This window comes from Pseudorasbora parva, chromosome 6, assembly GCF_024679245.1.
Source record: "Pseudorasbora parva isolate DD20220531a chromosome 6, ASM2467924v1, whole genome shotgun sequence".
NCBI classification, from domain to species: Eukaryota; Metazoa; Chordata; class Actinopteri; order Cypriniformes; family Gobionidae; genus Pseudorasbora; species Pseudorasbora parva.
In genome coordinates this window covers 26,012,815-26,036,314 of record NC_090177.1, presented here as the reverse complement: position 1 = coordinate 26,036,314, position 23,500 = coordinate 26,012,815, and the positions used below count along the sequence as shown (strand labels likewise).

The 23,500-nt window shown below is 37.1% G+C and overlaps 3 protein-coding genes across 6 annotated transcripts in view; all 3 read right to left on the bottom strand.

Annotated features, from left to right (window-relative positions):
• Positions 1-700: 700 nt before the first annotated feature.
• Positions 701-17,102, bottom strand: ikbkg (inhibitor of nuclear factor kappa B kinase regulatory subunit gamma). 2 transcript variants are annotated; one of them, XM_067446478.1, is made up of 15 exons: positions 16,833-17,102; positions 14,636-14,823; positions 14,282-14,562; positions 14,112-14,183; positions 13,698-13,877; positions 11,847-11,902; positions 11,619-11,666; positions 5,701-5,803; positions 5,464-5,579; positions 5,228-5,380; positions 5,033-5,123; positions 3,863-4,006; positions 3,592-3,728; positions 1,524-1,591; positions 701-1,374 (listed from the first exon to the last, which is right to left on the bottom strand). In XM_067446478.1, exons 2-15 carry the CDS (start codon positions 14,817-14,819, stop codon positions 1,211-1,213), a joined length of 1,797 nt encoding a protein of 598 aa, XP_067302579.1. In that variant the 5' UTR covers positions 14,820-14,823; positions 16,833-17,102; the 3' UTR covers positions 701-1,210. The 2 variants fall into 2 exon arrangements, with proteins under 2 accessions (XP_067302579.1, XP_067302580.1); XM_067446479.1 differs by lacking the exon at positions 11,619-11,666.
• A 791-nt stretch (positions 17,103-17,893) lies between these two features.
• cav4b (caveolin 4b) lies at positions 17,894-21,063 on the bottom strand. Its single transcript, XM_067446477.1, has 4 exons — positions 20,292-21,063; positions 18,696-18,896; positions 18,427-18,614; positions 17,894-18,328 (listed from the first exon to the last, which is right to left on the bottom strand). The coding sequence occupies exons 2-4, from the start codon at positions 18,891-18,893 to the stop codon at positions 18,178-18,180; spliced, it is 537 nt and encodes a 178-aa protein (XP_067302578.1). The 5' UTR covers positions 18,894-18,896; positions 20,292-21,063; the 3' UTR covers positions 17,894-18,177.
• A 118-nt stretch (positions 21,064-21,181) lies between these two features.
• arhgap4b (Rho GTPase activating protein 4b) overlaps positions 21,182-23,500 on the bottom strand; it is a 37,034-nt gene continuing 34,715 nt past the window's right edge. For all 3 annotated transcript variants that reach the window (XM_067446473.1, XM_067446474.1, XM_067446476.1), the window contains exon 24: positions 21,182-22,567. In XM_067446473.1, the coding sequence (XP_067302574.1) occupies positions 22,361-22,567 (207 nt within the window). In that variant the 3' untranslated portion in view covers positions 21,182-22,360. The remainder of the gene's footprint in view (positions 22,568-23,500) is intronic.

The following is a 23,500-nucleotide window of genomic DNA, read 5'->3' as shown; positions in this document are numbered from 1 at the left end:
TTCCACAATTAGAGAGAAAGGCGAGATTGTGGGAAGCGGGAGTGGTATCTGTTACAAGAAGATTCAGTTGCTTTGTCATTGTGAGACCACAGATAATAAAACTGTACAAGGACAGTGCCCTGGCCAGACACAAGTTCAGATGTCCTGCAGGCGTCTTAGACTTTGTTTAATACACTTTGACTTCTGGAACTCTGCCTCCTGAGCTTCATTTGCAAGAAAGAGGTGATTTTTCTCCACAGCACTAGTCAAGGTTTTTTTTTATAAATCTTTTAAGCATGAAAGTTTACACAACCAGCAAGTGTCCAAATACTTTATTCTAATTTAACGCATTAAAAAGCATTGTTTAATGTAATATTAACATTAAATAAAATAAATTAAAAACCTCAAATTTTGTGAAATGTTTTGGTTGTTAAAATTAAATGTATTCATTAAAATAACAAAACATAAATCAAATTTCTCATTTTGATATTTTAACAACTGCAATATAATTGTATTAGCAAATATTTGTACATATGCCACTAAATTGGATTAAATTTCCATAATCAATTGGCATATCTAATTAATTCAGTTGACATTTTTATCTGACAGTGCAAATAATAATATTAAAAAACCTCATAGATTTAAGTGACAAACTGACAGAAAATATTTTTGGGCAGTGTGCTTGACATATATATTTAAAAAAAAACAATTAGAGTAGCTCTTCATATTCATACCTTTATTTCAATAAATCTTTCCATAACAATATTCTGTACAAAGTTTTTTTTTTCCATATTCACTTTGGCTGATAATACACAATATTAACACAGGCGGGCATGAATCCTCAAGAGTGCATATATCCAGAGAAACAAATACCACAGGTATAAAGGAAACATTGTGACTGTCAGATGTGTGCAGACGTAAAGCAGACAAACATTCACACGTGCAGTACATTACACTATGCTGTCACAGAAAGGCAGTACAGATGAGCTTTTTTTTTTTTTTTTTTTAAAGATATACACACATATTACAGGAACATGGTGGCAGCTCTATAGCCACATGATAAAAACATCTGCTAAACATCTGTCTACTTCAAGTCAATCTGCAGCAGGAATAAATGTTCAAAGTCCTCAGAGAGTTCTTCTCTTGTCTTTAGCATGTTCATGATTTTCTCCTCTCGTTTTTTGTTGTTGTAAGAGTTCATTCAGGTGTCATGAATACACCTGAACATCTCTCACTGGATACAGTCCATGACGTGGATCTGCAGGGTATCCATATCTGGTGCCTTGTACATACATTTGGGGCAGCGGTAATCAGGCTGCTCGTCCTGATCATCATCTCTTCTGCGTGCAGATGGAGGCTGGGCTGGGTTGAACATGGCTGCTCCTGTGAAAGGTGCTTCAAAAGCAGAAACATGTTCAGGTAAAGTAATACAAGGGTATTTAAAAGAGATAATTGTTCCATTTGGCATGTAGCCAGTGAATCTAACAAGGACTATTTTTAAAATGAAGGAAAGGGAGTGCACGTTTCTGAATAAGGGGTTTTACCTGCTGAAGGTGGCGGTCGAGGCCTGTAATCCTCCAAGTGTCTTTGTTGCATCTCCTCAATGCGAGCTCTGTGAAGAAACAGCATGTAACCACATGTAACTCTTGAAAATTGTGTACTGAATTGAGTTAAAAAGTTAAAAAATGTTTTAAAACGGTTAGTTCACCCAAAAATGATAATTCTGTCATTAATTACTTACCCTCATGTTGTAAGACCTCCATTCATCTTCAGAACACAAATTAAGATATTTTTGATGAAATCCTTTCTGACCCCACCATAGACAGCTATTTAATTAACACTTTCAAGGTCCAGAAAGATAGTAAAAACATCATTAAAATAGTACATGTGACTCCAATGGTTCAACCTTAATGTTATGAAGTGACGAGAATATTTTAGTGCACAAAAAAATTAAATGTCTTCATGTCTGTGCAAGTCTCCTACGAAGTTTACGTTAGCCAGTGCCAGCGTCACACGCATGTGCCGTGGTGCTCACGTGAACAGCAGCGGCCAATGGTAAACCAGTGTTCTAGCGTAACTCTGATGTAACTCGGAAGTGCTGGACTGTATTTACCATGTCAACAGTGACTGACAGACGTGAAGAAACTGTTGAATAAAATCGTTATTTTTGTGGGGGGGGTTTTGCATACAAAAAGTACTCTTGTCGCTTCCCAGAATTAAGACTGAACCACTGGAGTCACATGGGCGATTTTAACGATGTCTTTACTATTTTTCTGGGCCTTGAAATTGTTCATTAAATTGCTGTCTATGGAGAGGTCTGAAAGCTCTTGGATTTAATCAAAAATATCTTCATTTGTATTCCAAAGATGAACGAAGATCTTTTGGGTTAGGAATGGCATGCAAGTGAGTAATTAACAAAAATTTTGGGTGAACTATCCCTTTTATGTAGCCTGGATGCCAGCTGAACTTAGCCCCGCCCACAAAATTCTGGAAAAAAATCTCCGGAAAAAAATGGCGTTTGGGGGGATAAATGTGTGTTATTTTGGCAAGGTTGCCTGCTGAAATTCGTACTCATGGGACTATATATCACATAAAAAATGCGGACTTGGCAACACAGTGCAGTTGAGCTCTGTTGACATTTGACAATGCGTTGCTTCCTTGCTCTGATTGGTTGTAGGTCTATCCAATTGAGGTCATTCCTGGTTCGGTTAAAAAACGCCCCATAATCACAGCCCAATGGAGCAGTATTACTCATATTCTGACTATTAAACACTAGGGCTGCTGCCTCATAGTTGACTAGAAAATAGTTGACTAGTTAGTTGACAAGAAAAGGCTAGGTTAATCATTTTAAGCAGTTGGTTAGTCAAAGAATAAAAATTTAAAAAAAACAGGAATTGGCGAAGTCACGCAGTGACAGATAGCTGGTCCATGTGGTAATATGTCGAGCAGGAAATCCAAATTGTGGGAACATTTCTAGAGGGTAACGAATGACCACACATCAAACATTACATATCGTTTCAAACATAATATTAGTAGCCTGACATTAGCCACTTTATATGACCGCTCGCTCTATTATTAATGTTAACCTAGATAAATGTGCGCTTATGTGTTTGTGCAGCCTTTCCTGTAGCTCAACCTGTAGAGCGTGGTGCTAGCAACGCCAAGCTCATGGGTTCGATTACCTGGGAAAGCAAGAACTGACAATAATGTAAAATGTGTACCTTCAATGCAATGTAAGTCGTTTTCGGATAAAAGCGGCTGCCAAATGCATAAATGTAAATGTTGTGCTAAATGTGGAAGCTAAATTAGTTTCTATTAAACTTAACTTCCATGTTTACGCCTCCTTGTTGTAAATAAGAGGATGACATCTAGTGGAAAAGACTAGTAATAAGATTCACATTAATGAGATATGTTCATTGTTTGCGCTAATACGTGCAGAAAAAAGATTGATTTATGGCTTTTGAGAATGGATATCGAATAGACCACATTTTAAAAAAAAATATTACTTGAAAAATCTATTTTTTTGCCTTGCCCTAAACTCTTAAATCAGTCAATAATCATTATGGTATCCAAATATCATGTAGTGTTCACTCTGTCCATCTCTTTTCATACCGTGAGGTTCCCTCTTGCTTGAGTCTTTCTATCTCAACAAGTGCCTTATTTAGCTCCTCCTGCAACTCCTCCTTCTTTTGATGGAGTTTCTCTCTGGCTTCCCTCTCAGCCAGGAAATCCATCTTATAGATCTCTGCCTGCAAAAAGAAAATGTGCGATTGTGTTAGTGTTACTATATGTGGCATGCATGTTCAACAAGTATTTATATCAAAGAGAAAGTAAGTGATTATTTGAATGCAGAGAGCTCGGTAACATGAGATGTTACTTTCACCTGAGCATTCAGCACTGGTATAGTTTCTAATGTAGCTCTCAGCTGCTCCGTTTCCTCCTTGAGTTTATCGATGAGATCCTGTTTGAGGGCCAGAGCTTTCTCAGCCTCTGCTAACCTATTAGCTAGAGTATCTGCCTCTCCACTCTGAAATGGAAATACCACACATACACTTTCCATCAATCACAAATAGAACAAACCATGCATTGACCTATTTTCAAAAGTGCTTAACACAAACAAGTTTTCTAGTTTTTAAGCATTTTAAGATATGGGTATATAAAACCATTTATATATTTTAAATATAATATCAATATAAATATCATTTGAAGTTTAAAAAAAAGTATACTACAAATATCAGAAATTATTAGTAAAAATGTTTTTAGGTTTACTGAATTTACTGAATCTTACACAATCATGAGGGGTATTGTATGATACGTTTTATGCTGTATGTTGGTTGCACCAAAGTGCTATTTTTAACAAACTATTAAAAAACTAAGAAAGCTAAAATTAAATGAAATTAAATATAAAATTAAATTTAAAAAAACTGGGAAAAACGAAAAATAAGAAAAGCTCTGGCAACTAACAAATAAAAAAGGTTAGGTTGAAGTATTAAAAAATACTAAAACTGAAATAAAATGTATCTTAATAAAAATGACAAAAGCACATAAAATTACAAAAAGGTAACAATGAAAATAAGATTTAAATTAATTTAATTTAAAAAAAAAGGTAATTTAAATGAATAAATGTTTATTACTAAAAATATAAACACAGCCGGATTTTTAAAAACGATTTAAAATGGTCCAGTGTGTGTGTGTGTGTATATATATACACATATACACACATACATACATACAAACATATATACACATACGTATACATATATATACGGCAGGAAACTTGATTTGCGGTGACCGTAATTTTCGATCTAAAGGACTGAGGGTCAGATGTCTTTCACAGGGACAGAGATATCATCCAGTACTTTTGAAGCAGTATGATTATATATATATATATATATATATATATATATATATATATATATATATATATATATATATATATATATATATATATATATATATATACACATACACACACAAGTTTTTGGACTGAAAACCATATTTAACATTAAATGTTGAAGAAAATTCAAACAGAGCACAAACAACAGCTACCTACCCTGTGATTGGCTTGCTTTTCACTTTTAAGTTTGTTGTCGTAATCCTGAAACAGACATGTGTATGCATGCTGGAGCTGGGCCAACTTCCTCCTAGATGAGGAAGAGCAACAGGAATCGTGGGTTACTGTTACAACTGCAACCATGAAAAAGGGAAGCTGCTTTAGTTACAGGTCTCTCCATCCAGCTAAACTCACCTCTCCTCCACTATGACGAGCCTCTCATTCTTCAGTGCAGTTTCTAGGTTCTGTGTCTGCAATAAAAGATTGTCCACTGTCACACTGTGCTGCTTCTTCTGCTGCTCCATGTCTCTCTCTAAAGTCTGCAGGCGTTCGGTCTTCTTGCCTAATCTGGGAGATCAAACAGGTCTTGAACACACAGCTGCTGACTCTAATAATCAAACACATGCACAAGGATAAAGAGATACACTCACTTATCCTCTAATACTTTTCTCTCTGCTTCACTTTTCTCCAGCCAGGTTTGTCGTTCATTCAACTCACCGAGAAGGGACTTGACTTGAGCTCTCAGAGCTTCACTATCCTTTGTCAGCTACAAACACAAAGGTTATGATCACTCATCTCAAACTAGTGCAATTGCTCCCATACCTCAACATAGAAAGAAGTGAAATTTGCTGCCTAATGAATAAAAGGTTGTGTCTTTGCTTATGTACCTGAACAAAGTCCTTTTCTTTTTGTTTGAGAAGAACCTCAGTTCTGTCTCTCTGAGCAGAGTTCTTCTGAAGACAGTCCAGCTTCTCCTGGAGCTCCCTGTACCTACATCATAGCAAAGACAGAAACCTGATTAACCACCCATCTTACTGCAGTTCACCACCAAATGTACCATTTGTATTTGGACACATCATTCATTCCTTATTATCAGTATTTTCAACATTTTTAAATGAATTAAAATAAAAGTGTGGGGGAAATTTAGCAACCAAAATGTTAAACAAATCAAAATCTTAGATTTTATACTTCCTCGAAGTACTTGCCCTTTGCCTAGATGCAAAAACAACAAGCTCTTAAGGTTTATTTTATTTTTTACGTATCTTTGGCTTCATTGATTTGATAAAAAATACAGTAAAAACTGTAATTTGTTAAATATTATTACAATTTAAAAACTATGTAATTATTTTGTACTGAGAAATTTTGAAACAGTCCAAAATCAGCTTTTATTGTAATCAAGCCCAAAGAACGACTCGCTGTGGAATGTGCCTATTTATGATAGGTGAAAGACTGCTTCTGCCCACTGGCATGTTAGTGAGATGACAAGGAAAGAAGAGCGATACAGGATCACTGGACTAAAAAATAACATCACCCATGGAGTCGACAGTAATGCGACAACATGCTAGTAACCGTGTTAATTCTAATGCCTGATCTGTGACCAGTGATTTCTGATATGTAATGTATTTAATGATTCATGTACAGTGTTACGTACACTGTGTTACGTACTTTACTTTTTTGATGTGTGTGTGTGTGTGTTGTGATAACCTGTGTTTCAGATGTGACACGTGAGTGAAGGAACCGACGGACGTCAGTAGGGATGGGTACCGAAAACCGGTACTAAACAGGGCCCGGGGCTAAATTTTGAAAGACCGTTGTATCGATAAGCTCGGACGTTATCGGTTCTGCTCTCGGTACTTTTGAAAATACACGTGACCTGAGAGAGAGAGTTAACATTCAAACATAGCCTGGTTACACTTTAGATCTGTGATAGTCTGATTTTATTTTAGATTTTGGCTTCCAAAGATTATAATAATAATATTTATGTCTAGCGCAACTTAATTCCCTTTGCAGCACTGCCATTTCTCCCTTAAACTCAAACGTAATGACAGAATCAGCACGATCAGTGATTGTTGTAAAATTCAGTCTAGCTACTGTTGGTTGTGGGATGCGTTTAATAATAAAAAGAGCGATTAAAACCACAAAAATGTCCGCAAGAGATTGTTCCCAAGTCAGCGCACGCACTCTGAAACAGCCCGCAACGAGACGAGCAAATCACACTTTCGGTTTCACACTCGCGTCTAAACGATCAAATGTACACAAACATCTATATCAAAATGACCGGCTTGGAGAGTCTCTTAAACACAACACAGTTTGTGTCTAAAATGGCATAGTTATTATGGATATAGTCAGGAGAAAATGTAGTGCATCTGCCTATTATCAGTCGCCTATATAGCTGCACATCTGTCTTAAAGAGGCAGCAGTGTAAATAAACATGCTGACGAATTACTGCGAATTAAACAACCAAATGCAAAGAGCAAATCACTCACAGCTCTTGAATGAATAAATTCAGCTTTAATAAGCATTAATTTAGGCTATTTATGATAAACCATGCAGTGTTATTTTACATTTGATTACTAGATATATATATATATTTATATATATATATATATATATATATATATATATATATATATATATATATATATATATATATATATATATATATATATAAAACTGATCTAGCAGTTAGATCAGTTCTCTGTGTTTGTGCTTGTTTGTTTGTTTGCATGTGCAATTTGCCTGATATGTGACCTTGTTTTGTGACCGCTTGTGCTAACGCTTCATCTCAAGTTATCATCTAACAGTGTCAATGGGTAAGAGAGGTTGAGAGTCAGGTAAGCAGGTCGCGACCTACATTGGCCACACGTAGTTCACCCCATGTATTAACAGTGGTGCAAAAAATGCATGTTTTGTTTGGTTAGTTAGTTTAGTTATGGCGTTTTTGGATGCTGAAGATGTTTCTTTCTACATCTTTGGTTGCTAGTTAGTTTAGTTCCTAAATTTCAATTAGAAGTTTTGTGGGGTTTTTTAAGCACCACTCGTTTGCGCCTGCCTCTCTCCCAGTTTGTTTGCAAATTTGCTCCTGTTAAAAGTGCACTATGCAACTTTCCATCCACTGGAGGGCGCCTCTTCTAAACAAAGGCGTAGTTTGATGACGTCAAGTTTGAGCGCAGTATCTTGGGACATGTGTTCCTCACATCACAGCCGGTGGAAAATGTTCATGGATGCGGTTATTAAAGTTACTGTAGTGTAAAGCAGAGCAGGGCCGAGTGTTGTGGAGCTGATCACGGCCGCTGGAGCGATTGTTATACAAACACACGGCTTGCGAGTAACGGGACTTTTATTATGATGGGACGGGACACAGTCGCCGGGTACTCGCACTTCCGCTTTTTCCAGTCAGGTAAAGCAGCTCTGTTTATCATATCAGATACATTTAAGTGTGTTTAAAATTATGTTATGACGTTCCTCTGTGCGTTCGCGCGGCGCTACTGTGACATGTTCACACTGCTAAGAGAAAAGCGCTTCTGCAGAATAAAACCAAGGGTAACGCAGATATGACGCGATTGACAGGCGACTCCCTCAAACGCTATGCTGAAACGTCCCAGTCCTTAGTTAAAATAGCAATTTTCTCAACATTACTCAACTGAACAAAATATATAACACTGGCCTAGTTGTTTTTGGATATTTTACTGCAAAAATACTACATAGTGCACCTTTAATTGTACATTTTGTAAATACTCTTTATTTTCTCTACTTTATTACTTTTCACCATATTTCTTTACGTTATGTTCATCATAATCAGAAATTAAATATTTTTCAATTGAAGTCTTTGCTCTTGGGTCATTCTTTTGCAGCTCCCCTACTGTCTGAAAAGCACACTTATCATCTTGTGTTATGTCTGATAATATGATAAGTTCACATCTAATTAAAAAGGGACGTAACATACATTCAGATTTTCTTTGTCTATGTGTCATCTAACTTCACATGGTTTTTCTCAGTAGGATGCAGTGTTTCCCACAGATTCGAAAGCAATGTGCGGCGGTGGAGGTGAGGGCCGGGGGGGAATTAACGTTTTAAAATTTCTTATTTGAAGAAATCTAGTTTTTGACCATGTCTAACATGTATTCAAGTGTAAAACCTACAAATAAGTACACAGTTATGATCTGCAATACTTTAAGCAACTTGACTATTATTTATTAAAGAGCCATAAAGGCACTTCGTGGGTAATGGCATTATAAATGAAAATTATTATTTTTCCGGCCACAAAATGACTAATTTGCCTCATTGCATTGGATTTCTCTATTTTAACCTATATCTCAGAACTACATCTCAGGGCTAAATACAAGAGCATAACATTACAATGTTGCATCTCCGTCACTCTCCATTTTAAAATGACACCGTAAATGCGGTTGATATAATAATCAATGCACACTATGCTGTACTGTTTACCAAAAATTGCTGCAAATACCTGTATAGTGAAGCTGTTGTCTATTCTTATTTATTTATTTATTTATTTGACTGGGACAGTGCATGTTAATGAACACAACATGGAATACACGCATGTAAACCTGCCGGATTGTAGCCAAGGGCTAATTTCCATCCGTAGTCCCACGGGCTAAGGTCACATAAAACACATTCCAGTGTTTCCCAACCTTTTTTCAGTCATAGCACCCTTTTAAATTTTTTTAAATGTTGTGGCACCCCCTCGCATACATTACGCTAGAGGTGTAGCAGTACAGCTCACAGTTCGGTTTGTATCATGGTTTTAGGTTCACGGTTTCAGTACTGTTCGGTATTTACTATGTTCAGGGGAAAAAGGACTACTGTCCTATGAAAATAAGAACAAATAACTTAAATACAAGCAGCATCACAAATAAATACTATTGAGCAAAGATAAGAATAAATTAAGCAATACTTTTTCAGGTTTTTCAGCAAGGTCTAAAATTAGATTTTATAGGTAGAGAAATGGAGTAAAGTAATCAAATGTAAAATAACGGCATATTTAACTATTTAAATGAAAAAATAATCCTTATTAAACTTTCAAAAGCTATTCAATCAGGAGCAGTGATTGATGTCTTTATGTTTTGTTTGACATTAAACAGACAGCAGTAAAGGCTACTGCCCCATAAGACCTAATGCAAGGATAGTCGTCGTATTTTCTGTATAAAGTTCACTTAAGGGATATACAGAGTAGGCTATGACATTTTAACATACATTTGATGTCAGTTTGTCCGTTCAAGCACAGGATTTGAAAGATAACTCGATATTTGCGTGCTGTGAGACGAGTGCGCGCTTTGGGACGAGTGCACAGAGACAGATCTTCTCATTCGCGTATTCTGGCGGCATGCGGTTGATGACGGTAAAAATGACTGGTCATATTCGGACATACGGCAGCATACGCAGTTTATAAAGAGAGACTGTTTTGCCCACATTTTTCTTTTATTATCGCTGTTGTTGTAGTTTATCACTGAAGAGCCAGCACGTGTATCCATCGACAGAAACATACATAAAGCATTATTCTCAAATTACAACCCATATTAAAGATGGTCATCAGATGTGAGATGAACCGCGGTGCAAGTGCATCCCTGCACCTTTTACATGGGATCCCGGTTGGGAAACATTTATTCAAATGTATTGATTGACAGTTTGACACCGCGCTGGTTTGTTTACAACTATTGAGAGAGCCGTGACCACGGGCGCTGCCGCGTGATGAAGGCATGTCGCAAAGTTATGTCACACTAAATGTGCCAAAATGCAATAAAACTTGTTTAAGATTGTCGAATTCAAAGCACCGAGTGTGTGTGAGTGAGTGAGTGAGTGAGATGCGCAAAAGGGCGGAGAGAGAACTAAGGAAATGCAGCTGAACGAATATGCGTGAGTCTTTTAAATAGCGTAAAATGAATGAATGACGAAGCAATATGTGGCGGCTGGTGTTGATTCTGTGGCAGTCCACCACAAATTAGTCTATGTGTGGGAAACACTGCGGATGAAAATAATCTGTTATTTAAACTGTGATTAAATAAATTATCTACAGAAAGCATTCGCATTACAATCGCTGGAGTTGTCAATTAAACAGTGCGAGTTTATCAGTGACCGAGTCCTGGACTTTCGCACAAACTTTAGTTATAATCAAAGGATCTCTTATTTACATTGTGTTTGCACTGTTAGTTATGATGATAAAATCATTCATGAGAGTGCAGAAATCAAGTTGCAATGACGAAACCGCGCCATTCATGTTATATTGAGATTTTATCCGTGATCACCTACAATGCTCATCACTGCTACCTCTCATGTCACAATCTAAATATAATGATATAGATCTAAATATAATGCTATAATGAACACTTTTCACAATTAATTATCCTTGTGAGCAGTCATAGAAAAAAAACGTGCTAAAAGTTTGAGAGCGTTCCACATGTAATACTTAGCTATTTCTTATGCAAAGATGTTAGCCAATCATAGCAGTGGGCGTTTACACTGAAGTCTCACAGCAGACACGCCCCTTAAAACAGAGCGTTCAAATCAGAGGCTACAATCAAGGAAAAATGACTTACTTCTAAACTTCTAAACAATTTTTTATTTAAATATCTAGCATTTTATAAGCGCACTGCAGGAAACATTATAAAACAATAAAACAATGCAGTTCATGGTCTCCTTCATGATCCCTTTTTAAAAAAATCCTCCCGACCCCAAATCAATGCATGTCTCATTCCAGTCACAGACAACATGTTCTTGCTACACCAAAGAGGGGGAAGGACACTCATGCAGACATGCACATATACAGTGAGATATTTTTTCCCCTCACCTGCCTTGTGTAGCCTGAAGCTGCTCAGTTAGTTTAGCCAAGTGAGAGCTAAGCACACACATGAATCAAGACAGAAGACAGAGAAGAGAGATTCCAAACCAGTCACATTAAAGAAAGGAAGCGAAGCACCTTGAGATTAATTAAAATCCAATTCAAGCATGCAGTTAAAGGCGCATCACTGTCAGCTAAAGGGAGAGGGAGCAGAGTAAACTGAATATTTGAGAGTACCTTTCTGCAGGAACGGTGAAAGCACTTGTCTGCTGGACTGACTCTTCAGTAACATTCTGATAAAGAGAGGAATAATCAATAGCAGTTAATTATTTCATAAACTAAACCAGAGCGCAGCTATTTTACCTCCTGTAAGAAACCAGTAACAATTATTTCCTGTGGTGTAACATGCTATACATTACCATTCAAAAGTTTGGGACAGTAAGATGTTTTTTTGTTCAGCAGGGATGCATTAACTTGATCAAAATTGACAGAAGACATTTTTTTAAAAATTACAATTTATTTTTCAAATAAATGCAGTTCAAATTAACTTTCTATTCATCAAAGAATATATATGCATCATGTTGCCCTAATTTTTGTTTTGTTTTTGTTCATTGATGATGAAAATAAATTTTTATGTGAGCACCAAATCAGCATATTAGATACATGAGTACGGTAATGCCCGCTGAAAATTCAGATTTGTCATCACAGGAATAAATTGGATTTTAAAATATATTAAAACAGAAAAAAACTTTCAATTGTAATGATATTTTGTGATATTATTATTTTTCCTTTGATCAAATAAATGCAGTCTTGGTGAGCATAAGACATTTCTTTCAAAACCCAACTTAACAGTTTCATCTAGTATTGTTTTAAATAAAACAAAAAGTTATAATTATTATTAGGGCTGTCAAAGTTAACGCGTTAATAAGGCGGTAACGCAAATTCATTTTAACGGCACTAAATTTATTAACGCGCGTTAACGCAGCGCGCATTTTCTGTTTGATCCATGGCATAGCCCGTAGTTGGAAAAAGCCAGAGCAGTGAGACGCGAAGGATGCTGCAGCAAACATTAATAGGGAAAGAAAAGTGTTGACATTAACATTAATATTCTAAACCAAAAGTGCAGTTTACATAACCTACCATATTTTCTGTTTAACTTTTATTGGACTCCAGAAAGAAAAGTGCGTTTTTCACTGAGCACATTCTCTGCAGTCTGAGCTCGATGCACTGCAGCTCACTCTCGCTCATGTCTGAGATAAATCATTAACACCATCACCCCGCTTACAGTACACGTGTTTTATTGAACTAAATACATTACAATCGGCTAAAACGAATGCACGGGTTACTTTCCTGAAGAAGCGCGCTCCTGAGTCCGTGTTCTTTACACTGTCCACGTGAATCGCGGCCCAGTTCGGCATGCACACGCGAAATACCGGCAGTTTAATAGGGAATGCGGAATTCTTAAAGCGGCCGCACTATATTCCTACTCGTGGAATATGGACCTCCTCCAGGTATGGTGTGGTACTGGTGCGCTCTCAGGTACACTTTACCAGTTTTTCATACGAACTGTGCCCTGTTCTGAATTAAACTGCCAGTGTAAAAACTCCCTTTACATTCTTAAAATGAGAGAAATCACCACTTACTCTTAATTTTTAAGTTTAGGCTTAAGAGACATGAACAATTTCTTAGATAAACATCTATGACCTTTGATACATCTAGTCTTCATGCTGTATTGATTGAATAAGTAAGGTTTCACTAATAATAAATGTACATTTGCATAAAGCATGCATATTTGTACATACCCATGTTGATTAGAGTATTAAATTAAACTTAAACATTTACAATTGCAAAAAATGTGCAATTAATCGCAAGTTAACTCATGACAATCATGTGATAAATCACGATTAAATATTTTAATCGATTGACAGCCCTAATTATTATACATGCAGTTTTTAATAAGACACTGCAGAACTCCAAATAAGCTCCAATGACAAAATATAAATAAAAAAGGGGTTGTGCATGTTATGTCAACTACCTGCATGATACATCTAATTGTAGCAATAAAAATGTGGAAACTAAATGCTCTACCTGAGTGAGTTTGGAGCGCAAGTGCTCCATGCTTGCGAGGAGATTTTCTCTCTCTTTCTCACTCACTGCTTTCTCTTTTTCCAGCTCATCATTCCTCCTCCTCAGTGCCCTCATCCCTTCCTCCAGCTTCTCTTTGTGGCTTTTCAGCAGTTTCAGAAATTCATTAGATCCCTCAGCAGGCTGAAGAGTAACGAGATAAAGATTAGTAAAGATAAAGGCACAAATAGGCAATATTTATTAAAAAAAGACCTTATTTTTAGCCCAGTACTGTACTTTAACACAGTAAAGAGAAGGAGGACAAACACACCACACACCCTAAAGAAAGCAGATTATCCCTCAGGGTAGAAACAAAAGCTTTGTTGTACAAATTAACACATTGTTACATTTCACATATTGAGATTTATGATAATTTACCAAACTTTGAGGCATTGTGTGTCTTTCAGTGTCTCCTTCAGCTCGGTCTGTCAGTACAGCTTCATTTAATACCTGCGTGATGAAACAAAAAAGGGATGTTCATTTGAATTCAATGAACTCAGAACTTTCTGAGAGTTCCTTATGTATAAATGCTTTACAAAAGGACCTACTTCTGGTGAGTCCATGAGGATATTCTTCTCTGCATTGGTGCACTTGAGCTCTTTGTCCTGGCCTTGCGTTCCAGTCTCTTTAGAGATGCCAACACATGGACCGATGCTGTGGTTGAGCTGTCCTATAAGGCTCTGGTTTTCTTGCGCCAGTCGCTGCACTAAAGATCTGGCCTCACGGAATCTACAGCTCAGGAACTCTCGCTCCTCCCGCGACCTTCTCTGCCACCCCTCCATCTCTTCACATCTCTCTTTGAGGGCATCGTTGCTTCGCTTCAGAGCCTCTGTTAAATGTTTGAGTTGTTTATGCATTGTATTCAATAGAAAATGAGTCTGATATAGATCTCATAATCTCACCTCGTAGCTGATGATTATCTGTTATGAGTCTATGGACCACTTCATTTCCCGCTAATTCAGGAGGGACCCTCAGAGACCCCTGTGAACTGGCCATCAGTGACCCTTGACCTCCCGCACCCACGGTCTCCTCTCCAGCCAGCTCACATTGCAGTATGCAACCTCCTGACGGCTGCGGCTGGACCATGATCCTGAGAGAGAGAGAAGACAATTCAATAATAAACATCAGCAGCTCTAAATCTCCATTACCTATCCAGTTGTTTATGATTCATGGCTAAATGCTGATTTATACTTCTGTGTCTGACACTGCGCTGTAGCCTCTACGCCATTGGTTACATGTCGATTTTCAATTATACTTCTGCGTCATTGTCCTTTTCGACATGCAACTACACATGCAGAGGAAGCATGATAATCCCTCAGGGAGGGGTTCTGGCAGACCAATCACAGCATCTATGGTCTGCACAGAATTGACGGGGTTACATTTTTGGAGAGGTGTACGTCAAACATTTAACATTGTCCATTTTGACATGCAACTACACATGCAGAGGAAGCATGATAATCCCTCAGGGAGGGGTTCTGGCAGACCAATCACAGCACCTATGGTCCGCACAGAATTGACGGGGTTACATTTTTGGAGAGGTGCACGTCAGGCTACGTCATAGGCTACGCATGTTACACACAGCCTACGACGCAGAAGTATAAATTGGGCTTTAGGATTATATATATCAGTTTATAATTATCTATTTTTAACATCTGGTCAGCAGAAGAAAAAAAATTACAAAAAAAAAAAAAACAATGAAAGAAATTTTACTTATTTTTTAAAATACATCAGTTAGACATCTCTGAGTAAAAATGTCCATATTTTCATTTTTTTTAAATGTGCAGTACAGTAACATATGTTTAGAGTTTGACATGGAAGGCATATTGGTGGTTCTTCACCTTTCTATAAATTATGAACTGAACAGTACCTAGTATACAACTTGATCATAATTGGTTTGGAGGAAGATGTGGATGAGGAAAATATCAAATATCAAAATTCAACTTTTGATAATTATATGAGATTCATTTAATCGTTCAACGTATACATTGTGAATATTTATTAATATATAATAAGGATTCGTATGTGTCATTCAATTTTTGCAAAATTATTGCAAATTTAATTTAACCTCCGTTTTGGGCTATAAAATGTTCCACTGCTCACTCGGGAGTAAATGACTATAAAGGTAATTGTGCATTTCATTGATTGATATATTGTCAATGAAGATAATAATAATACAGTTAATACAAACATAACTGTTCATTGTTAGTTCATATAAGCACATAAGTTACCTGTTAAATAATATTAACAGATACAACTTTAAATCTTAATGTATTAATAAATGTAGAAATTAATAGATATATTAAGTATTTTTCATTGTAAGCTCATACTAACTAATGTTGTTAACTAATGTTATAGGACCTTATTGTACCAATAAAGACAATATAGATTTACAGAAACAATACATTACAGAACGTTTTTTTGTGTGTGTGTGTTTTACAATATCATTCATGACATTTTCAGTGCTGGAAATTGCACATTTAGCATTCTCTGATATTTCCAGGTTTGGTTACAGTTACGGGTAGTTTACAGTAGATGCGTACTTTTAAATGGCAATATATTTAACAAACTTAAATGTGTATTATTTACAATGACATCTAATCTAAAGAGTTGATGAAATCAGTTTCACTTTACAACAAGAGCTAATTAGGCTTTTCACTGACACTTTTCCCCTAAAAACAAATAAAAAATGATCACTCTAAAATCATATTGAAATAAGAGCACAGTCTAGACAGTTGAATGATGCTTTTCATATATATATAAAAAAAAAAAAGAGAGAGAGATAATTTCACTGTTTTTCAGTGCGGTTTTCATGCTTAAGACAAACACATACCCCAAAGACATTAATGTGTCTTATAATGAGCTGATATTTAGGTCTTATCGACAGGTTTATTTTTAACAACTTTTTACGTCTTCAGAAAGGCGAGAGTCAATGTTTTGTTTACAGGCTCGTTATAGACGCGTTCAGCTAACGAACTAGCATCAGCGCATTTAAAACCCTAAAACATTCAAAACCACATACTAACACAATTCAGATTCATTATATATAGTTAAATGCTGTGGTAAATATACCGTAGGATGTAATAGGAAGGTAATTATTACCTTTTTTAAGCCGTTAACAGTATAACAGTTATACGTCTGCGCCAACACAGAGCCACTGTCTGTCAGTCTTCCGCCAAAGAAACTCGGCCCTGTTTACAGTCAACCACAGACGTTCAGTTCGGCCAACATCTTCAACACCACCTAGCTGGACAATCAGAATCGACGCTGATCAGGTAAATCAGATGAAAAAGTGCAGAAAAGCTCAGACAGGTGCAGACTGTCGAGGAATTCCCCCGCGATACTTCCGCGCTTCATCACACTGTGCGCTGTTTCCGGGTAGTGGAATTATGGGAAGGCAAATTACAGTAAAAAGTCACAGGAAACTTCTTCATCTGAGTCGTTTTGTTATTACCTCAACAACATGAGGATTTAAACCTATTTTTATGTATTAAAGTCATTTTCGAAATGTGTTCGTATAGGCCTAATATTGTTTGTGTGTTTGTTTGTTTGTTTGTTTGTTTGTTTGTTTGTTTGTTTGTTTTACAACCAATACAGATTCAATACCTGCCTGATAACTAATATCCAGAAAAGGTTATTATTGTTTTATTTGTTTTGACACAATAACAATTCCATAGACTGCTAGGCCTACTGAAAAACATCAATTAGGCTATGTATTGTTATAGCCTATTATTATTATTAATGACCACATCTTCTCTGTTTGGGCTATTAAATGAACTATTCCTATTAACAGCACTTTCACATGTAGTAGCCTACTGCAACAAATTGTATAAGAATATATTTGTTGCAAGATGTAAAAAGTTGTTGGTTATTATTGTATTTATTAGCCTACTCTTGTCAGACTGTTGCAGTTGTTCATTGTTCTTTATGAATACCATAATGCAAACGTTTTTAGTTTGACCTCACAAATAAAAGTAAAAGAAAGAAAAAAATATTTAATGGTTTTTAGTGCTTGTTATCCGGAGTGACTGGAAGGATTGTCATGATTGAGAGGATGCACAATTATGAGAGGTCTGTTCCCAAGGATCAGCTTACATATTGCATATAAAATGTTGTAGTCAAAACTTGATAAATAAGAGAACTTGAATGTACAAATGTACGTTTTTTATTTATTTATTCAAATACATGTATGACATGATAACCATCAAAACAGACATCTGGCTTCATATATAATGACATGACAATTGATCATTGTATCAAACAGAACAAATATAAACAGATTATATGAAAAAGGAGGCTACTACTATTTTGTGTATGGGCTCTTTTTGGTATTATGCTTAGAAAGAAACAAAGCATAAAAAATCCATTCAGGGATTCATGTTTTGATGTTTTAATAAAGAGGAAAGCAGTTTAACAAGCTTCCTCAAATTCCTCCTTAATTGTTTCATCACTCTTTGGAGAACATCACATAAATGCCACTGCAACAGCGAGCCACAGATGTGCAGAATGGAGCGATGAAGATATTAACCACACTCATCCACAGTGACCTCACACAGGGCAGGCAGGTATGACACACCTGAATACAGGGCATCACGCACCTATGACAAGAAGAAGGATAGAAGCAGTAACAGCATTTTTGATTAAAAACTTTACTTAATGGAACAGCTTTCATAAATAATTCACAAAATGAGCCTACCAGATGTGCATACAGGCCAGTAGAGCAAAGAGACAGCCACAGAGGCAAGAGAGGGGAACCGCACACACTGCTGTCAGGCAGCGGTAACCCCACAGCCGCGTGGACTCGAAGGCGATCCCGCTGTACACCCACACGCGGTCGTAGCTGTGTGTGGATGCGGGCTCTGCCAAAACATCGCTAAACTCCACCTGGTGTCACAATGAACAGAAAGTTAGGTGAATTTTGTTCCTGGTTATGCCTTTTTCATGTAACACATCCTGAATGTTCACCTTCAGGTGTTTGTTGACACCATAGGGATCCCTTGTCTCAACCTGAGCGAGGGAAGGGGTGGAGGAGAACTGTGGTGGTGGAGGTGGAGACGGGTGGATCTTCTTCACATCATAGTCATCATCATCATAATCATCTTCTTCTTCATCTTCGTCATCGTCGTCAATATTACACTCCACCAAATACTCGTCTCGCAACATTGACTGCAAAGCAGATCACTTTGTGTTTTTGTGCAATTTATCATGGGCATCCTTAAATCAGTGCAGAACCAAACAGCACAGTACAGAGACTCACCTATACCCCCCAACCCCACCCACCCCCCTCCGGTTCTTAAAGTGTTTGCCTGCATGCACCCCATTGTCAAAAGCAATATTTGAAGGCCCACCAAGAAATCTGCTGTAGACTAATATTCAAATAATATTTTTTTAAATAGGCTAAATAATTAAAATAAAATACATTTTATAATCACTGCACCTTTTGATTAGCCTATGAATAATTGATTAGTTATTATTATTATTATTATTAGCCTATTATTATTATTATTATTATTATCATTTACTTCTAGTTTGTAATTAGTTACAGCTAGGGTTTTTTCCCCCATGATTTTTCACAAATAGTCATTTCTACCCAATAAAATGATAGGCTAGAGCTTGACCTGTATATTATTATGTCACATTTGTTTGTAGGCTATACATTTGTAAAAATCACACTTTTAAAAGTCCCTCATAATGTAGCCTAATGCTGCCTTCACGTACTATAGGAATTATTAATAATTATTACAAAAAAGTTTCCTAGTTAAAAATGGGACATCGCCTTCTCAAGGAAAAACTTGAATGCGATGAGATCGTTATCACGACTTCAGAAGTGGGAAGTAGGAAATTTCCGATAGCACGTGAAGGCAGAGTAAGGTAAATCCATGGGTAAATCCAGATTGTCATGTGGTAATTACCGTAATTTGAAGACACGTGACATTCCTATGGCAACATATCAGCCTAAAAGGATCTGTAGCGGTAGTACGAGCTCTCAGAAAGTTGCAAAAATCGAACTCACCGAGGACATCAAGGATTTTTTACGTATGCAATCACGGAACTTACGATGGCGTGAATTCTTTAATAACAAAAATTGCATTGTTAAAGAAAGGGATAAGATATTTTTTCACCTTACATCTTAATTTATTTTAAATAATTTTGAGCCATCTTGGAAGTGTGCCGAGGCCCCCTATGGGTACCGCCCCCCAGTTTGGGAACCACTAGGCTACAGCAGGCAACGCTATGTGACAAACCCAAGCGAGACAAGACACCCTCACAACAACGCTTACTATATTTAAACGTCATACTAGTGTAGGCTACATGCTTGTCTGACTGAGAAGTGATTAATTTCATGAACCCATCAGTACTGTATGGCATATGGGTGTGTAGCTATATGTCAAAATCAAACATTTCAAAAAAATGAATTAGAATTTCAATAGGGGACTGATTTATTTTTTATTTATTTTTACAGTGTAACTTAACTGTGATAAGTTTGATTATTCAGTTATGGAATTCTCATGAATGTAACGGGAAATATATTTTTAGCAATTTTTAATATTTATCACTTACCCTATTCAATATTCAGTCCTGGTCCCAAAAAAATCCCGTGTAGGTCCACAAAGTAACTTCAGCAGTAGTTTATGAATATTTTGATCAGTTTGACAGATACTGCCAATCTCCATAAACTGTCTTGTCATCCAAATCTATGAATATATGGCCGATATCATTGTCATTGGGCACCAGAAGGCATGGCACGTCTTACAGTATGGCAGTGTGACCTCACTCTCTCTGCCTTGGGTTCTTTGCCATAGTCTAGTTTGTGGAAATGTGCACCAGTGAAGCACTAGTAGGCTGAAAGCGTAGAGTTATTTTGGGGAGAGGAATGGAGAGGGCACCACTAGTCAGGTTACCAGACAGGCTAACCCTTCGCACACAGCCAGTTTCCTCTCATAGAAATCTAATTTTAGGTCTAGATAAATAATTATTTTTGTAGCACTTTATTTTACAGTGTCCTTGTTACACGTTACATTTATTACCATAGTAATACATGCAACTAACCCTCAACCAAACCCTAATAAACTCAGTACTGAAATATATAATTACACAGTAACAATGACACCTTAAAATAAAGAGTTTTATTTGTTAGGAAACATACAGTGGCCCTAAAAATATTTGGACAGGTAAGTGACAATTAAATAAAGCTAAAATACAATAAGTGTTAGATGAAAAAATAATATTAAAAAAATAGAATAAAAAGTTAAAGTTGTAAAATGTGTTAATATGAATTAAAAGAAGTTAAAAAAAGAAAGACAAAAAGCAAAAAACATACGACTTAAACTAAAATTGAAAATATAAAAAAATCTAATTTAATACATTAATTAAATGCTATAATAGTACTTAGATAATATTATAACATTTTAAGAGTCATTATTATGCATGAAATATTTAGCAAGCCGACAGCATTTTAGAATCTATAATTTATTTTGATAATATTGTAATCCACATATCAATGATGACATCATCTACCAGAGACACACACTGCTAAGGGGAATGCATGGGTGATGGTGGAAGTCAAGGGAGACCAGTAACCAGAGGCGTTAATGTGCAGCGAAAAGGAAGTGAGTACCACTGTACTTCCTGTGCCTACATGTGCCTTTTCACAGTTTAATCTTTTCTCCAATCACTTTTCCGTTGGACATTTCCAGTTCCTGAGCTGCTCTGAGTGTTTGGTGGCACTTATCTTCACAGTTGTCTTTCCAGTTTTCATATGGAGCCAGTGGGATCAAAAAAGGCTACAGAGCTGTGCTTATTTTGGCCGTCCCACCTGTTCCCACGCGAGACCTTCCCAGCACATTGCATGCATATGTGCTGGTTCCTTTACGACAGAATGCTTTTTAAAGAATAATCCATTGTAAAGCAAATAATTGTAAGAATAGTAATGCAATTTAACAAAATAATAATAATACAACAACAACAAAAAACTTAAATGAAATACTGGAGCATGTTGTGCCTTGAACTACTAGAGCTGTGCATAATAGCAAAAAGCAACTGAGTAAGAACAACTCCAGTAATGAAGTAGAACTCTTGGTTCGTTGTGTAAGGTTGGCCTTCATAAATCTCTTTCTACATTCAGGGTTACACGTCTATATCTAAAATAACAGCGTGGACTCTGTCTGTCATGGACGTCATTCCCACAGTTCACTTGCCCATCAGGATCTATGTGCTTTGAGGAATTTCATGGTAGTACTCCATGAATAAATCATCAGCAGATAGTTATGTTTCTCCAAAAGAACACAGCCTACACTACAGTCAAAAACATCAGACACATTGGACATCACTGCGATGAATTATTAGACGGGAAGTCGGAAATTCTTGACCGAGGACCAGATTCACTGTTGTCAAAGCTAGTAAAACACAAATACAACCAATAATAGGATCAATGACTGGGTCTCACACGAAACAAAACCATAATCAGTTACGGTCAACGGAAATAGTTTTGAATACAGTTTAGTTAATAAGGCGTAAAGAGTACCATATATTGTATGTCTGGAAAAATATATTCATATCTGTGATGAGTTTGCTGTTCCCCCAACATAGCTCATACTCAGATTTACTCATATATCATCCCTTGTTCTCCCTCAGTCCTGTTGGTCTTGGGGTTTGAAGAGACCTCTGCTGCGCAGGCCGAAGCCTCCCTTCTTCACCGGAGGTCGAGCAGCAGCGGAGGGAACCGAAGCGACGGATGCAGGGGGAGAGGAGGGAGGGGCGCTCGAACCCGAGACTTCCAGAGGAGGTTGGCGAGACAACAGCTCCTTAAACACTGAGTTCATCTGGCGACTGACCTCCTGTGAGAAAGAGAAAACAGTTCATTTAAACAATAGGATTTTCAGCTGGGTTTACATGTTCATAGATTTAAATCAGTGGTTCTCAGACTTTTTTATTTTAAGGCTGTCTGTCCACCAAAGCGTTTTTTTCCCTGAGGCGAAACTTATTTTTCCAATTGGTTTCAATGGACGAACATGAGCGGCGTGTTTTTAAAATGGCAGCAGCGCGATGAGGTGCTGAGGGGCTATTTCACTCTGAGCGTTGGGCGTTCTTTACTGGCCGCATAGAATTGAAACTGTTCAACTTTGGGTCCAATCCGTCCAATCCAAAGCTGTCCAATCACAGTGGAGGAGAGGTGGGACAAATACAACACAGACCAACTGCCACATTATTTTTGTACAACGTCTACAGATGACAACAAGAGCCGGACAAAATCATTTAAAACAAGAACCAGAGCAAATACTTTACATTGTATTGACATTTGAGGCCCCCACTGCCCAAGTAATATACAAAGGCAAGATATTTCTGGTACCTCTAGCCGGCGCTCCACAACCATCTAAAAAATAACAACTTATTTGAGATATTTTAATCAGGCTTTCACTCGGCCCAAAGCACCGAAACAGCTCTGCTTAGGGTGACCAATGACCGTCTAATGACAGCTGAATCAGGATCACTGCTCATTCTCCTCGTGCCATCTTCCTGGATCGCCTCCACAATACAGTTGGACTATCTGGAGCAGCACTGCGGTGGTTTCAGTCCTGCCTTTCTGACAGGACTGAGCGTGTTATTTTGGGAGAATGTGATTCCAGGATGGATGCACCCTGTTTCATGGGGTGTTCCGCAGTTCATCGGTTCTCGGTCCAACCTTATTCATCCTCTACATGCTTCCCCTCGGTCCTTCCCATCAGCAGACATGGACTATCTTTTCATTGTTATGCTGATGACACGCAACT

Excerpts from the sequence above, each read along its gene's own strand:
- ikbkg (XM_067446478.1), bottom strand. The coding sequence starts at position 14,819 with ATGGTCCAGCCGCAGCCGTCAGGAGGTTGCATACTGCAATGTGAGCTG. Across the intron at positions 13,878-14,111 it reads ACACAATGCCTCAAAGTTTG|CCTGCTGAGGGATCTAATGA; the intron begins GTAAATTATCAT and ends GTTACTCTTCAG. Across the intron at positions 4,007-5,032 it reads AAAAGCAAGCCAATCACAGG|AGTGGAGAGGCAGATACTCT; the intron begins GTAGGTAGCTGT and ends TTTCCATTTCAG.
- cav4b (XM_067446477.1), bottom strand. The coding sequence starts at position 18,893 with ATGTTGCGAGACGAGTATTTGGTGGAGTGTAATATTGACGACGATGAC. Across the intron at positions 18,615-18,695 it reads GTGTCAACAAACACCTGAAG|GTGGAGTTTAGCGATGTTTT; the intron begins GTGAACATTCAG and ends TTGTGACACCAG. Across the intron at positions 18,329-18,426 it reads CTGGCCTGTATGCACATCTG|GTGCGTGATGCCCTGTATTC; the intron begins GTAGGCTCATTT and ends TTCTTGTCATAG.